Below are 17,429 nucleotides of genomic sequence, written 5' to 3'. Positions count from 1 at the left end.
GTAAGATGCATTTAATATATATTTAGAGGGTTTTGGGCTGACAACCACAATTAAGATCATTGCTAGGCTAATCGCCGACAACATACATGTATGTATGTAGTGAGAGTGCTATCGCTAAACCATATAAACATTAAAAGCCCTAATACAGACACAAAATGACGGACAAGGGGGCGGAACAATACACCGATCACGTGATTTTGTGACGTCGGTGGGTAAGGTCTATAAGGATCATGGGAGGTGTTGTTCTTCACAGGAATCATTCAGTGCGTTCAGCACCGCCCTGTGGCGGTATTGTTTTAATTTTAAAAATACAATAATATTTAATGGTCTATATATTCTTTAAATTATTAAACATGTTTAGGTGGTTGCAGCTTAACGTTGCATTCGTATGAATAATTGACGAGGGATAAGTTTTCTTTCAGCCAAAACTCGGCGTGTTTAACTTCTACCGACATGCAAAAAAAAAAAAAAAAAAAAAAAAAAAAGCAAGCAGTGTCGTTTACGTGCGCGTCATGACGTAGGGAATGTGAGTAGCTGGAGCCGCCGATTGCTTTGGAAAAGTGGTGCTTTGAAGACAATCCACTAAGCCCCACTACGCAATGTAATCGACTGAAATGTGTCAGATGTTTTTGGACAAGAATCCGTTCAATCTCGCTACTACTTCGAGTCGTTTGGGTGCACGTTGAAACGTCGAGGCCTGCTTTGTTAGCCTAGCCTAGTTTAGCAGCTAACAAAAGAGAACAAACAACGCGCCAGGGATAAACACGTCGCCGAGCAAGCAAACGTCAAGTCCCAAAATGTCAGGTGAGTAAGTTGACGTATGACTCAATTGTCTCGCAAATACTATACATTACAATTCGAATGTTTAAAGACACAAAATGTCTGATTAGTGCTGTTACGCAGCACCCCGTTTGTGGCTCTCTATCTTCACTGTTTTTTTTTTTTTTTTTTTGGTCTCGTTCTAATTTTAATGTGATGTAGAAGACTTGAATTAAAATAGTCTCATGTATTAATTCTACATATTTACCAATTAGTAAATGGAGAAACGACTTTTTGGTAACATCCGATAATACTTGCTGGACACAAATATGTAAAAACACATTTACCTCGACTACGAATAGCAATCTGCAATTTATCCAATTTAAAATACTGCATAAATGGCATACAACTTAATTTAATACGTACAAAATGTGTTTTTCCCAATCCAAGAAATGTCCAAACTGTCAGGAGAATACTCCAGATACATGTTTGCACGCTATTTGGCAGTGTGAACCTGCTGTACAACAGGTCTGGCTGCGGGTAATGAATAATGGGACTCTCATCCCTTTCCAACTGCAGGATTCATTTGTCTCCAAATTTTGGTCTGCTTGGCGATATAAATGCTGTGAATATCACATACTGTGTTGTCACAGATTACTTGAAAAAGCATTTTATATACTGATTACGCCTCAAAAATGTAGTTACTTTACTGATTACTTCATCATCAAAGTAACAAAGTTACTTTAAAAGTAATCTACCAGTTACTTTTTACCATTTTTTCTCCCTTTGCCGGCTCAACACAAGATTGACAAAAGAAAAATGATTACGTAGCTGAATAATCAGCTACGGGATTGACGTAGTGCCATGCCGCCTCCGTTAAAATCAACAATATTGAAGCCATCTTGTGTTTTAGAATTGGTCTTACAAAAAAGGAAATCCTGAATATTTTGACCCATCTCCATCAAATGATGACTAATTGAAAGATGTATAATCTAATGCTTTGTCATAGCTCCCAGCTAAGGTAACGTGTGTAGCAGTTTACAGCCGCATTACCACTACGTAATAATGACTTTTTTCCTCGTAGCAATCATACACCTTTATTCTCGTCATTCTTTTTTTCTTAAGGCCGTATTGCCCATCCCTAATATGGATTTACGAGAGATTACACACGACAGTGACACCCTCCTTTTATCCGTTGAATTAAGTCCATGCTTTGGCCACTGTGGTCTGCTTTTTTGGCTTTGTGCCACTTTCCTTGTTTGCAACCCGAGCGTCTGACATTCTCAACTTTCCACGCATGTATTTTGTTTATTTTTTACTCGCCTTTAACCGTCGACGAGATATTGTGCTCGTCGAAGCATTTACTTCATCGACTATGTCAACAACTTCAACTAGTCGGGACGGCTCTATTACATTGTGTCGTAGTGGATGACAACAAGATACGAATAAATACAAAATGGTCTCAGAGGATAACTTCTGAAGCGGTACATTTTTGCGGGGACCAATTATGGCAAATGAAGACATAAAATTTGGCCCATGTGTGATTATGGTCTTGGTCTTGCAGATGTCAGTCAAGCGCATCGTCCTGAACGCCAGGAGTCTCCTCGCATGAAGGAAGAGTCGCCATACATCAAGAAGGTGGAGGAAGAATTCGTCCACATTAAAGAGGAGCAGGAGGAGTATTTCATGAGAGTGGAGAACCCCCACATTGAGGAGCAGCAGCAACATCATCCCCTCAAAAAGGAGGAGGAGGACCCTCCATATGTTAAAGTGGAGGTGGTGGACATCCTCAAGTGGACTGATGAGCCCTTGAAGGGTGAAGATGGCAGTGTGAGGGAGGCCAGCAGAGGGTCGAAGCCTCAGAATGGCAGCAACAGCAGTTCAAAAGAAGGATCTCAAGCAGACAACCTCATCGCTCGACCATCAAAGAGTGACGATTTCACATCAAACTCCCTGTTCTGTGAGTATCACATTACTCAGCTTGAGGGGAGTGCCGGGCTCCGTCTGAAGAAGAAGCCGGAACGTTCATTTGGTGGCATTCGTTCAAACCGTTTAGTCTTTATGCGATAGTGTGTCCAATCCCTTTTGTTTTACGATATGACTGACTCATTTTGACATCGGTATCATCGCGAGTTAAAGGTGCAACACATTTATGTCTAAACTTATGAAAAGGAAGCGTGTGTAATCGTCTGCAAAACAAGCATGTGCACCATGATTGTGTGAAAGACGAACACATGGCAGAAAACACTCATGTGGCTTGAGGTTCGTTCTGAGACCCCTAATTCAACTAGGGCTGTCCCAAACGACGAATTTCCTCCCGATTAGTCAGCCGACTATTTTTACGATTAGTCGACTAATCTAATAATTTTTTTTTTTTTTTTAACTACTGTAATGATTTTTTTGTTCAACCTTATTAATTCACAAAAAACTAGTGATGCACGATAATACATTTTTCAACCGATACCGATAACCGATAATTTCCTCCTCATTCCTACCGATAACCGGTAATGTCAAACCGATAATTCTATTAAAAGATTTATGTAAAATTTTAAACTAAAGAAAATATTACTGTGCAAAAATATAATTTATTGCTCTTTTTTTTTCAACATAAAATATGAACAAGTCGTCAATTCCAACATCTAAATAATGACATGGTCTGACATTGTGTGGTGGTAAACTTTTGGCAACAATTACTTTCAGAGTAAATACCTAAGTTGCACAAAAATGCCTTTAAAAGTAAGCCATTCCTAACATAACATTAATACATTGCAAAACACACTTCCTTAAAGCTAGTCAGTTTTAAGTGTAAATCTATTGGAAATAAGTGAAATTATCTGCCAGCGCTTCAGGTGTATTTCTCTCAGATTTCTTGGAAGAAAAATAGCTAGCTGAAAATAATCTTAACAGCCTTATTTTAAGCAATACATTATTATACTTAATCCTAAAAAAAACTTGGAAGAAGAAAAGATTTTGAATATTTGTGGCTACAGAATTCATTTTTTTTTTTTTCATTCATTTTCCATGCCGATTTTCCTCACGAGGGTCGCGGAGGTGCTGGAGCCTATCCCAGCTAACTCGGGGCAGTAGGCAGGGGACACCCTGAACTGGTTGCCAGCCAATTGCAGGGCACAAGGAGACATACAACCATTCACGCGCACACTCATACCTACGGACAATTTAGAGTGTTCAATCAGCCTACCATGCATGTTTTTGGGATGTGGGAGGAAACCGGAGTTCCCGGAGGAAACCCACGCAGGCACGGGGAGAACATGCAAACTCCACACAGGAAGGCCGAAGCCCGGGATTGAACCCTTGATCTTAGAACTGTGAGGCAGACGTGCTAACCACTCAGCCACCGTGCCGCCTGGCTACAGAATATTATTCTTATTTCATTACAACAGGAATGTGCATATTTAAATTAATAAGTGTTAATAAGTGCCAATAAATTTAGATTATCTACTGTGACTGTGATTGAGCAGACAAATAAATTAAATTAATTTGAAAAGTGATTGCTAATGTTATATGCTTTGTTGCACACTGTGAAAATGATTAACTCAAAAGAGCGAGATGTCATGTACCCATTCTGCAGTGCTTTGTTTACATTTGCGGCACTCAAGAGTCGCGACATTCGCTTTACAGCAGCTAAACTGATAAACGGCAGTACTATTTGGATGCAGTTGGAGCTCGCATCTCCGTGCGTGTTGTTTTGTCCTGAGTTTTGTTAAGCCGAAAATAAAGGCAGCATTACAAAGTCATCTGACCGCTCGTCATTTTACATACTGAATGCATTATTGACGGGCTGACTTCGTTTTCTCCATGTTTAAATTATCATCTAACCACTGTGCCGTCATGATAAGCTTGCTTACTGTACATCACTTTTCCAAATGTAGTGGTGAAAATGTGATTGGCATGTTTTTCATGAAGAATGGTGGTCGTATAAACTGCATTATTTTTTTATCCAGGGCTTTGGCTCTCGGGTCATTTCGGTTAAAAAAAAAAAAAAAAAAAAAGGGTCTCGTCTCGGCGGCGGCTACGTTCGTACCGGATAATCCGCCCACACCGGCCGGTTTGCCGCGGCGTATTCGGGGCCTGGCTCTGCTCACACGCCGTGAGGGAACGCTCGAGAAACCGGGGTGTTCGCCGGAGGTCCTGAAGCTGGGGAACCGGGCTCTGTCCGCCCCGCCAACGGCGAGGCCGCGGCAGCCTGCCGGACCGGCCAGAGCGGCGGGTTCCGCCGGAAGACGGCTACTTGCCGACAATCGGTCTCCAGTCGTGCCGGTGTTTAGCCTGAGATGCGAGTTTACCACCCGCCTTGGGCTGCTTTCCCAAACAACCCGACTCTGTATCGTCACAAGCCCTGTAGTTTAACTTAGTGTTTACAATAGCTTTAGCATTCCCGCTAGCAGCAGCAGCCTGGTATTCATTCCAAAAATCTTTGTGATGCAGTTTTAAATGGATGCTGGGTTAGTGGTTTTGAATGAGGACACTTTCTTTCGGCCTCATGGAACTTCTGCGGTACATGTTTCGCAAATGGCGAGAGCGTCGTTTTTTTAGTAACAGCCGCCATAATATTCAACTATTTCTTGTCGTGTAACTCCGCCTCCTCAACCCCTCCTCCCTCTGGGGCTTCAGAGAGGGGAGGGGTTGAGGAGGCGGCGTGCTGAATTCTTCGGTTGTGCACATTTGGAGGCTAAATCAAGTATATAATTATCGGATTGCATTATCGGTTGAATTTTTTATCATCTGGATTATCTGTGTGACGTCATAATTGCCATTATCGGCCGATAATTATCGGCCACCGATATTATCGTGTATCTTTACAAAAAACATTTTGGAACACCTAAATTCTTTATTAACGTATAAATAAATAACATAAATACCAATAATAAATCACAAACAATGAGGTCAAATGCTGCTGGTATTAACTAGAGCAAAAAAATGTAAACGGAAACACTGTGACTTCACCTCTTTAACAGGAGTCAAAACTATTCTTACTCTTTTTGTGGTATGCCATTGTCTATATATTTCTAAATGTCAAAATGAATTGCAATGTCCCGGACAACCATTTTCAGAATACTTTGTGTGAGTTCAGATGCTTTTTCTGGTGTGCATTCCGCATTTTTGGGGATGGGAAAAACTGTTCAACTTTGTTTGTTTTAACCTGAAAATAAATAAAGTAGAGGGCACACTGAAATATTACCACAATTATTTTGAATGAAAGGCACACATACCCACAGTAACAAAAAATAAATATATAGTATTAATTTTGTAGTATACTACAAAATGTAAAACTGTATAATATTAAATAACACCAGTGCAGTCATGGATTACAGTAAGCAGGCCAGTGGTGTTTCCATATATATTTTTATTATATTATGTATATACAGGATATATGTATATATTTTCCCCAAGTGGGAGCTTCCATGATCCTAATAAATTTAACAATAATTTAAAAAAAAATATAATTATATTAATTATTTTATTAAATAAAAATGCACGTTGATACGACCCACATAAAGGCAAGTTCCATTTAAAAAAATCGTTAGAAAGTTGTATGGACTTACAATCCGCTAGCTTTTTGTTTCTTGTTGTCTTCAAAAATTACACTTGGGTGACGGCGCTTCAAGTGTTCATTCATAGCCGACGTGCTACCGTGGTATGCGAGCTCAGCTTAGCAAAGAGTACACAAAGTGGCACCCTCCATATTTTTCTTGAAATAATTCCAGGCTCTGGCTATTCTGGTCCGCTTTTTTGGCTTTATGCCGCTTTCACGTGTTACCAACTCTGCCCTTTTTGGAAATTGGCTGTGTTTTTAACTCCTCACCGGCGATTCACTTGGCTCGTCTGGGTTCGTCCGATTTCCTCCTCAGGAAGGCGGCGGCATGCATAAAAACACCGAGAGGCGTCGGATGGCTCTTTAAGGATACTTTTATTGACCAAAACTAAAACGTGAGGGATGAAGCCAGTCAACTCGGCGCTACCCGCGCACTTTTCCAACTCACCGAGCTCGCTCCCTCCCTCTCTCTCGCTCGCTCGCCCACTTTCTTCCTCTTTGCTCTATCTGACAATGCCGGTCACATTGAAATAACAGCGGCACCCTTGGGGGTGCCAGTAACAACCGCTTGTATCGCGAGCGCCCGCCATTCTAAACTTTATCTGCATGTATTTTTTTTTAACCAGTCATTACCCGTCGACGGTATGTTTTGCCCGTCGACGCATTTACGTCATCGATGACGTCGACAACGTCGACTAGTCGGGACAGCTCTAAATTCAACCATATTTAAAAAATGTCGACATGCAAGTGTAATACATCATTGGAAAATTTAAAATACAGGATTTTTTTTTCTGAGTAGGAGGGAATTTTGGACACCCTAAAAGTAGGTCAAATCATGTGAGCTAAAAATCGAGTTTCTCATTTTAAGTTTTGTACGTCCGTACTGATATTTATTAAATAACAAACACTTCAAGTCACATTTTGCAACAGAAAATTTATGAAAATCAACAAAGGGGAAATAATTAGGTAATTTTGGAGCAGGGGGAGTTTTTTTTTTTTTTTTTTTTAAAATCAGGGAAACAAAATCAACAACTCCATCTTGAAGAGGAAGTCCCCCCTTTTTGTAATTTCATAGTTAGCTGGAGTAAGGACTACCCATCTGTAGTAATCAGGTGGCCCTTCTCGGATGATACCAACGTCTTCATTACTGCTATATGTATTGAGGCTTCTTGAGGTAATGCACCAAGAAGCCATTGTCATCATCATGCATTTCATTGTTTCCTCTCGCACAATTGATACTCGGGAGCTGAAACTGTCTGCCGTCCATGTCCTACCAGACTGACGTTATTCCAGACTGCCGCCCAACATAAATTTGTTTCAACCTTTGTCGTTGTGTAGCCCATCTTCCAGCAATTGAGCATTTTGTACTCAGGAAGTATTCAAGGGTAAGGTTTACAAACGCTCCCATGTGTATAACAAGGCGCAGAAATGTCTTGTCTGTACTGTTTGCCTCCATGGTTATAAACATGTGCCGGGCACCGGTTTGAAGGCAAAACACGGTATGAAAATGTCACGGTTTCAAAATAACTAAGACTTTCCGTCATACGGTATTAGCTATTCTTTGTATCCCAAAAATGCAGGGAGAAATTCCTCGCAGCTGCAGGTAGGGCTCACCCCTCCCCTCCCACTCCGGTTGTTTCTCAGTGTATCAGCTGTGCTAATGATGGCTGCAGGAGGTGAAACAGTCCAATGTTTTCCCTCATCGAAGAAAACAAATTTACTGGTATGGGTTTGGTTAGGTTTCTAGCTTTGACCTAGCGAGAGAAGTCTCTGTAGCTCTACAATCGAAGGCTTCAAATGTGCCAATCATCGTTTAATTTGTTTCACACCAGTCTGTGGAAATTTATTCAAGTGAGAGGCTGTGGTCAGTCACTCAATGAAGCCTTTAATAAAGACAAGCATTTTTTTCTTTGTTAATCTTGTTCAAAAATAATTCAAATTATGAATAGTGGTGGGAACCTCTTGCTACCTCATTAAACGATACGATTTACGATGTAAAGCTCACGATAACGATCTCACGAAATGGCGATACAACGAGTATTTATACATTGGTCAGGAAATTGTTCTACAAGACAACTAATAAACTTAAAAAACAAGCTATTCTCATCCTTCGGCTGTGAGTTTATCACTGGTAGACGTCTGATCCATTTGAACTGGGAGTGTGAACGAATGTTCATTCGCTGCCATCCCTCACACTTTAAACTGATCAGACGTCTATAGCGGTCAATGGCAACCAATGAGCTTAATTTGGGGGCATTTTATGTCAATTGTTGTTCATTTTGGGGCCTTTTCGACTCACTTCTTGTTGATTCTTCCAGTCTAAGGGGATTGAGAGTCTAGCTCTGTAAATGGCAGCCAGAGTTAAGAGACAGTGCAACAAAATACTGCAAAAGTAAATTTGCAGTAATGCATCTTAATTATTGATGAAGCTTCTCTTTATACACTAACAGTAAAACTAGTAAAGTGAACAATATGATTCACATAAGCTACAATTCACACAAACAGATGCTTTAGTTGTTTGTTTACTGTCACGCTTGCTTCAGTTGTGAATGGTGTCATGCATAATGTGATGTTGTACATCTTTCAAAGGAGACTTCACGTCTCTGCTCCGTCAATGGGAGCTAATGAGTTGAACATCAAAACAAAACAAATATTGATCTTTTTTGTTTTGTGCCGATGTGTCGTTCATCATCACAGGATGTGGGTGACGCATGCGCAGTAGCGGAGTTACTCATGGAGCAAGCCATATCGACATTTGTCTGCACATGCACGCCACCGTCTCGTCGCCACACTAGTGACGGGATAAACAGTTCACTTTATCTCCTACCTTTAAGATCAGTTATAAAAAAAACATAATATCTCCATTTTTATGCTGATGACCTGCAGCTGTATTTGCCCCAGAGACCCAATGAACAAACTGCTGTCACTAAATTGATGGAGGGCATATCCGATGTGAAGCAGTGGCTAGCGCAAAACTTTTTACATCTTAACGAAAGCAAAACTGAATGTATTACTTTTGGCACACCTTCTATGTTAAATGCCCTTGAGCCCAACCCTGGCACTCTGGCTCCCTTTTTTAAAACACATGTTAAAAATCTTAGAGTGCTATTCGATTGCAGGCTCAACTTTGAAAAACAGATCAGTTCTGTTGTAAGAGCAAGTTTTTTCCAGCTCCGTCTCTTGGCCAAAGTAAAGCTTTTTCTTACTCGCCACGACCTGGGAAAAGCAATTCACGCTTTTATAAGCTCAAGGCTGGATTACTGCAACGCATTTTATGTTGGTCTTCCCAAATCCTCAATTTCTCATCTATAACTTGTTCAAAATGCTGCTGCTCGATTTTTAACAGATACACGTAGACGTGAACATATTACCCCCGTCCTATCATCGCTCCACTGGCTTCCAGTCCATTTTAGAATTGATTTTAAACTTTTACTATTTGTTTTTAATAGTCAGGCTCCTTCTTACTTATCATAAATTTTAACCATCCGTAACTCTGTTAGGACTCTTCGCTCTACTGGCCAACTTCATCTGCACGTCCCGAGGTCCAAACTCAAACAGTGGGGAGACCGATCTTTTGCGGTTGCTGCACCCAAGTTATGGAATAGTCTTCCCCCTGAAATCTGCACCACTACAAATTTGGGCCTTTTTAAATCTCGTTTAAAGACACACCTTTTTAGACTCGCCTTTCCCCAAGATTAGTTTAGCCTGGTTTTATTTCTTTAGGGTTTTTAATGTTTTCGGATTTTATCAGTTTTACTGTTTTATTTGCTGTCTGACTTTAATCGTGACGCGTTGTTTCGTTTCTTTTTTCTTCCTAATGTCATTGTATAATACTTTCCTGCCTTTTATTTACTATGTGCCATGTTTGTCTTTGTTGTAAAGCACTTTGGGCACCTTTCGGGTTTTTAAAGGGCTATATAAATAAATTTGATTTGATTTGATTTGATTTGGCTTGAGGGAACGAATCCATTCCGGTTCGTTCAGTAAAAAGACTCGTTCAAACAAATCTTCAACGAATCGTTGCCCCCCCCAGCCAAATGAATCGTTCGGTTAGTGAATGGGAAGTGACGTTGCCAAACATATCACCAAAGGCTGCTTAGCAATATAACTAAGCCCACCCCCTCTTACAACAGGCTCCTCATTGGCCGCTCGTTGTAGATTCAGAAGTGAGCGAAGGACGCTATTATTCTGTTTTCTCCCTCGTCCCTCCTCCACTGCTGCAATAGTGAGAGGGAACTTTGTCGGTCATATTTCTCTGAGATCAAAGTCATGGCTCGTGCTTGCTTGAACCATTTGTTTTTGGACATAATAAATGATTGATTTGGCTGAATTTGATTAAAACTTTTACCTTTTCCCGAATCCCCGCTATCCCTCCTCTCTTCTGCTGAGGGAGCTGCACAGTTGGCCTTATCTGTTACCTTTTGCCAACAGGCCAAATTCAGTAAATGACTAATAATTCCCTGGTGCAAGGTGCAGTCTTTTTTTTGTATCTGGAGTGTGTATGAGAGGTAGCCCAACCTGAACACGGCATTGAATTATTACCCATTTGGCCTGGTGCCCCCAAGTTAGAACAGGAAGCGCCCTTTTTTTGTAAGACAGGCTCGTCCTGCAAGGGAAAAAAATTAATTCGCCTCAAACCTGCATCAGGGGAGCCTTAAGACATGTGTTTAGGTGCCTGATGAAAAATATTGAGGTTTCGTTGAAGCGGAGCGGTCCAAACAGGAAAGTGAAAAAGACCGTCCTAATTTTGTTTCACCACAAATTTTGAACAGTCATAACTTGGCAGATATACAGCCCCGCAGTATTGGTGCGCTCGATATGGCAACGCGATGCTTACATTGGTGGTGAAAAGAGAGCTACACTCCTGTGCTAATTTACTGAAGCAAAATTCCGCTGCCAGTCTTTGCAAGCACTACAGTATTAATTAATATCTAATTTTAGAACGGATATAATCTAGTTATTTAAACCAACCGATCACCTTAGAAAATAAAAGGATCACCAGGATCACAGTAAGAGCTTTGCCTCTTTCAGAGGGGCTGCTAGACTAGATCAAAACGCCTCAAGTTACAAACATTACAAAACACACGGAACAGGAAATACACCAACATAAAAGCGTAACAGGAAGTTAGCGTGAATTACAAAATAAAATACATTCGTGAGACAGAAATTAGGCACTCCCACCAAAATTATGCATACAAGTAACAACAAACAAAATGATTTTCAACAATGAAATAACCACAATTCAGTAAGCTTTCGAACATTCCAACACAAGAATTTGCTTTTGTACAGGACGCTCCACAACAGAAGGTTGACTAGTGCGTTGCCCTTTGTAATTCAGACTTTTATCACCAAAGGATATTTTCACTGTCCGTACAAGCCATCCTTGTTTCAAGTTTGCTATCAAATAATCTTTTGAACAGTATGTATTCTTGAATTTCTGAGAAACAAGCTTGTTTTAAGATTATATATAGGCCTACTAACTTTTTGCTCAAAATGAGTCTGTTTAGAAAAATAGCTAGCTGAAAATAAGCTTATTTCAGGATATCTAAGTGAGTAAAATTTGGCTGACAATTTCCTGTATTTCTAGTAAATTTACACTGAAAACAAGGGAATTTCAAGGAAGTGAAGTGAAATTTGAAGGAGGTGTGTTTTTGCAGTGTAGCTGCAATAGGAATCTTGATAGTCCTTATTGTCTGAACAGTTTTAATGTGTGAGTTTGTTATACTGTAGTCCCATTGTGATTGTTCATTGTTGCGTCCGCTGGGTTAAACGTGTTTAAATTGTGCCTCACCTGCTATCTTGTCCGGGAAAGGGTTAATTCACTGTCAATCGGAAAGGGGTGTGGATTCGCATTTAAGCGGAAGCTGGGTCGGCGTGGCTGTCATTCACATTCACGTTGCCGAAAGAGACGCGCACCACCGGTGAGTTTGCCGCTCATTTGCTTGTATTTGTATTATGTATTTGCACCTACTGCATTGCTTTAGATGGCTTGGCGTTTCTTTCACGGCGATCACTCAATGGCCTTCCAGTTTGTGTGTTACGAGATCCGCTGAGAGTTGACAGTTGGCGACGAGCGCGTTGGTTTAGCGTAGCCACTGAGTCAATCTCGCAGCGAATCAGCGAGCGGTGCAGGGCACGCGGTGAACCATGGGTAATGTAGTCTCGGGACCCGCTGTATTGGTGCTTATAATCTGAATGCTTGCGGGAAAAAACTACATTTCCTCATGCTGTTAGCCGCCACCCTTTCAAAGCATTGGACGGCGTTCGTGACTTGAAGTGTCTAAATGATGCAACTATTGCCTAAAGAATAACGATTAAACGGTTAAAAATGTAAAATGTGATTTTAAAATACTGCATAATAGTTGGTTATTGCAATCTGAGCAATTTAATTGTGAATGAATTATATATATTATGCACAGTGTATTATTTATTCATTTAGATTTAAAGAAGCTTTGTGTATATTTGTATTTAGCATTATCATAATTTGTATATTTATACACATATATACATTCTTTGCTTGCATTTATAGGTTTATAACCTGCTTGGTGTTTGCTATTTACTACTCCAAAACAAATCAACAATAAAAAACCAACAATATACTGTGAGCACAAGCCGAGTTATCCAGTGTGTTCTCTTTCGGATCCCTTTCGGCGGGGAAAACGCCACAAAAAAGCGTAAACGGCCGAACAGTTATAAACCGGTGCTGCACTGGGCTAGTGTAGCAGCAGCTTGCTAACCAGGAGGCAAAGCCAATCCAGCCCTGGTCAACCTAACACTCCAGTGATTTATTGGAGCTGACCGGGACCAAAATCTGGACAAACAATCGTGCCATCCTGGGAAGGGTTCTGTAGTCGGATATTGGACGGCACCTGAAGCCAATCAAGTCAAATCGCCAGCTAGAATTCCCATTGAGCTAGGGCAAAAGAGCCAGTCGGACCATAAAAGTGGAGAAAAGTCTTTAACGGACCCCATTGGTTGAACAGTCGGCTCTCCGGTTAACAAAAAAGGGAATTGAGATGGATGACTTGAAAAAACTTAAAAGTGCTCGTTCAAAAGCGCAGGCGTCATTCACCAGAAAAGGAAATGCGCTTACTACTTATTTGGCGGCTGGACTTCTGGATCCAAGTGAGGTTCCAAAAGAATGGAGGAGTCTCAAACTGGACTTCTCTAAAGTTGTTGATACAGGGCTTGAGTACGCCGACGCCTTGAGAGAGTCAGATGATGAAAGGGTTAAAGAGTCCGCTTTGGACGTTGACAGGCTGACTGCTGAGTGCGAGGCAAAGTTCCTAGAGGTGAAACGAGCCACCCAAGAAGCCTTTTGGAATGGCTACGCCGAGGAAATGTTTTCCGCCCAGGCTAAAGTCGCTGAATCTGCAGTTGCTCAGGCTGAAGAGGACGAAGTCAGCCCTCAACAACCAATTAAGGACCGCAGGCTTAGGAATAAAGGTCTGGACAGAGAGGTCTCGGAACTCGGTGACATGCTGGTGGAGTGGAAGGAATTGGTTCCCGCCTCTAGGTTGATTGATCTGAGGTTATGCTACCGAACATTGAGGAAGAGGCTCCTGGCTTTGTCAGACAAGCTGGAAGAGGAAGAAATGGAAGAGCAAAGTGGTGAACCACTGGCCCCAAATTCCGGAGTGGGAGCGTCCAGGATGGACAGGCAGTCTCCCCCAGCCGAGTCTGTCAAACTAAAACCAGGACCTGACACCTGGAAAGCATTTACTCCAAACCTTGGAGCGGGGACCCCAAACACAATCACCCAGCCTTTCTCACCACAAATCGACAACAGTAATGTTCAGGGAGCTATCGCTATAAAGCCCCAAATCAGTCTTGAAAGGGCAAGACTACCCAGTTTTTCTGGTGATATGAGGGACTACTACAGGTGGAAGGCTGAATGGGTGAACCTGGAGTTATTAGGCAACCCATATGGAGCTGAATCTGTGAAAAAGTTCCACCTTCTAAGCAGCCTGCATGAAAAGGTTAAAAGGGAACTTGTTCTATCCAGCTGTGGTTCAGCCGATGATGTATTCAGGCTGCTGGATAACAAGTATGGAAACAAGCAGAAGATCGTTTGGTTGATCACGAACGAGGTCCAGGCTCTTCCCCCTCTGAAAAGTAACAACCCCAGAAAAACCATTGAACTAATACAGGCTGTGGAAAGAGCGCTTTGCAACCTTCAGATTCTTGGAGAAGAGGATGCTGTAAAAAATCGGGTTGTCTGCCAGTCTCTCGAGAGCAAGCTTCCCAGCATACTGAAAAAGGAATGGATCATGCATAAGTCCAACCCTGCTTCTGGATTCTCTCCAACAAACCACTTTGATTGCCTCTTGGAGTTCCTGAAAAAACAAGAGGAGATTCTGGAGGAATTGGACCAATTAGAGCCAAGCTCAGTGGAAAAGGATGCAATGGAGAAAAGTTTATCGGTTGTTAAGGTGAAGAAAGCCTCCACTAAATCCACAACTGGTCAACAAGACGTTCAAGCTAAATGCACTATGTGCGGTGACAACAAGCATGCTGGCAGGCTATTTGCGTGCAAAGCCTTCAGAGAACAAAACCTTGCTGGTAAGAAGGCTCATCTGAAGAAGATTGGGTCATGCATCAAATGCTTGCGGCCTCACACCAAGGATGGCAACGGCTGTACCCAGAGATTCCTTTGCCCAAAGCCAACCTGTAGGGGATCAGGGGTTTCGGACCACAACTATCTCCTCTGTCCCAAGCCACCTACTCCAAAACAGGATGAGAGTGAGGACCGGAACAGCACACAAGCTGAAGGAAAGAGCCTTGGCTTGACCAAGAGACAGGAGGAGTTTCTGGCAGAACTCACTCCAGAACAAAGAGAAAGGTGCAAGAAGGTTTTCTCAAACAAAATCTCATCAACTGTATGCAGCAACACTGGAGATGAACTGAAGGAACACCCAGTAGTGATGATGCTCCTGAAAGCAACAACAAATTCAGGCTGTCTAATTGGCACCCTCATCGACCTCGCCTCCGATACAAACTACATCACTCATGAAGCAGCCAACCGCCTTGGTCTATCTGGCGACAACATCAAGCTGATAGTCCATGGGGTGGGGGGTATGAGGAAGACTGTCCTGACAAAGAGATATTCCCTTCGGCTGAGGGTGAAATCACCCAAAGGTAACGTAGCAGACCACAAGATACTCTGTTACGGCCTGGAGAAAATTGCTGAGGTGAATCAGTCAGTCTCACCCAAGCAATTACAAAAATTCTTCCCTGATGTTCCTGCTTCTGAGCTGGTACGGCCAAAGGAGATAGACCTTCTTGTTAGTCACCGTGAGGGTCGGCTTGTTCCTCAGCCAACCAGGATTGTGGGAGACCTTGTGCTCTGGGACGGCCCGTTGGGCAAGACCGTCGGAGGAACCCACCCCAACCTCATTGAGGCTGTCGACCTTGCCGTGTACCGCTCTGACACCCACCTTGCAAGGAGCATGAGGTCTGCTTCGGTGGCATACAAAGAGACCATCTTTGACCAAGCAGCAGAGGAGAACACAGCTTCCCAGAGCTTCACGGCCACAAACAAGGAGGTCCTTGAATGGTTCAAGTGGGATAGTATCGGAGCAGCCTGCAGTCCCCTGTGTGGTGGCTGCAGGTGTGGCAAATGTTCCCCAGGTGGGAAGGAAATGACTCTCAGTGAAGAGAAAGACCTGGAGAGGATAAAAGCCTGCATCACTTACGTGCTGGCTGACAAACACAGCAATTCCCCCCACTGGGACGCAGCGTATCCCTGGAAGGGTGACCCAGCAACTCTGCCGGACAACCGTCAAGCAGTTGAGGCGACCTTCAGGAGCACTGAGAAACGCCTAGAAAAGGAACCTGTGTGGAAAGCCGCATATAAAGAACAAATCCATGAAATGGTGTCCAGAGGAGCTGCTGTCAAACTCGCCAAGGAAGAAATTGACAGCTGGACTGGACCAACATGGTACATAAGTCATCTAATAGCACCAAACCCTCACTCCACTTCAACCCCTGTGCGGATCGTATGGAACAGCAGCCAAGAGTTCCGAGGGATGAGCCTCAACAATCTCCTGTACAAGGGCCCCGATGTTCTCAACCCAATACGGGGAGTGCTTTTGAGGTTCAGAAGTGGCCAACATGCTGCACTGGGCGATGTAACAAAAATGTATAACTCAGTGTGGCTGAAGGAAAAGGAAGTCCACCTACATCGCTTCCTCTGGAGGGATAACCTGGAGGATGAGATAGAGGTCTTCGCTGTTGTCAGGGTAAACATCGGTGACAAACCCGCTGGTTGCATCGCCCAAGTTGCCATGAGGGAGACGGCCAACCTTCCCCAGTTTGCTGACAGGGTTGAAGAACGTCGGGTTCTGACCGAGGATAGTTACGTTGACGACATCTTGACCTCTCATGATGACCTCGAAACCCTGCAAAAGATCACCAGAGGGGTGGTGGACATTCTGAAAGCAGGAGGTTTCTACCTCAAGCCTTGGGTCCTGTCGCACCAAAGTGGGAGGAGTGGTAAACCTTCTGACATCAGGGCTGAAACAAAAGCTCCCAGGACCTTAGTGCTGCCAAACCAAATGAAGGATGAGGAGAACAAAGCTCTGGGTGTCGGCTACGAACCCGAGACAGACAAGCTTCGCCTCCTGACTTCCATCAATTTCTCCAAGAAAATGGGGAAAATGAGAACTGGACTCGATCTGAGTGAAGAGCTGGTCAGGGACTGCACACCAACCCCCTTGACACGGCGTATCCTGCTCAGCCAGATCGCAGGTTTCTACGACCCAATTGGTCTCGCCTCCCCAGCCAAGCAAAAGGGAGTCATGCTAGTGCGGGAGTCATTCCAAGAAGCTGGCAAAGACAACCCTGCCAAGGACACATGGGACATCCCTCTCTCGCCCAGACTCCGAGAAGCAGCAATAACGCTCTTTGAAGAGTATGTAAGACTTAGCCAAGTCAGATTTGAGAGAAGCCTGACACCACCTGAGGCTGTAGGCCCACCAATGGGAATTACATTTTCAGACGGGAGCGAATCCTCTTATGGAGCAGTGCTCTACCTTCGGTGGACAACCCTAAATGGGGTCATCGTAAAGTTGGTGGAGTCCAAAGCAAAACTCACTCCCCTAGACCAAAAGGGGGA

General features: G+C 42.9%; 1 protein-coding gene across 1 annotated transcript in view; it reads left to right on the top strand.

Annotated features, from left to right (window-relative positions):
• The first annotated feature begins 503 nt into the window (after positions 1-503).
• Positions 504-17,429, top strand: part of LOC130927677 (gastrula zinc finger protein XlCGF57.1-like) — a 38,909-nt gene continuing 21,983 nt past the window's right edge. Inside the window, exons 1-2 of the mRNA XM_057853631.1 lie at positions 504-804; positions 2,324-2,719. Of these exons, the coding sequence (XP_057709614.1) occupies positions 798-804; positions 2,324-2,719 (403 nt within the window). The 5' untranslated portion in view covers positions 504-797. The remainder of the gene's footprint in view (positions 805-2,323; positions 2,720-17,429) is intronic.

This window comes from Corythoichthys intestinalis, chromosome 13 (genome assembly GCF_030265065.1).
Source record: "Corythoichthys intestinalis isolate RoL2023-P3 chromosome 13, ASM3026506v1, whole genome shotgun sequence".
Lineage (NCBI taxonomy): Eukaryota > Metazoa > Chordata > Actinopteri > Syngnathiformes > Syngnathidae > Corythoichthys > Corythoichthys intestinalis.
This window is presented reverse-complemented; position numbering and strand designations above follow the sequence as displayed.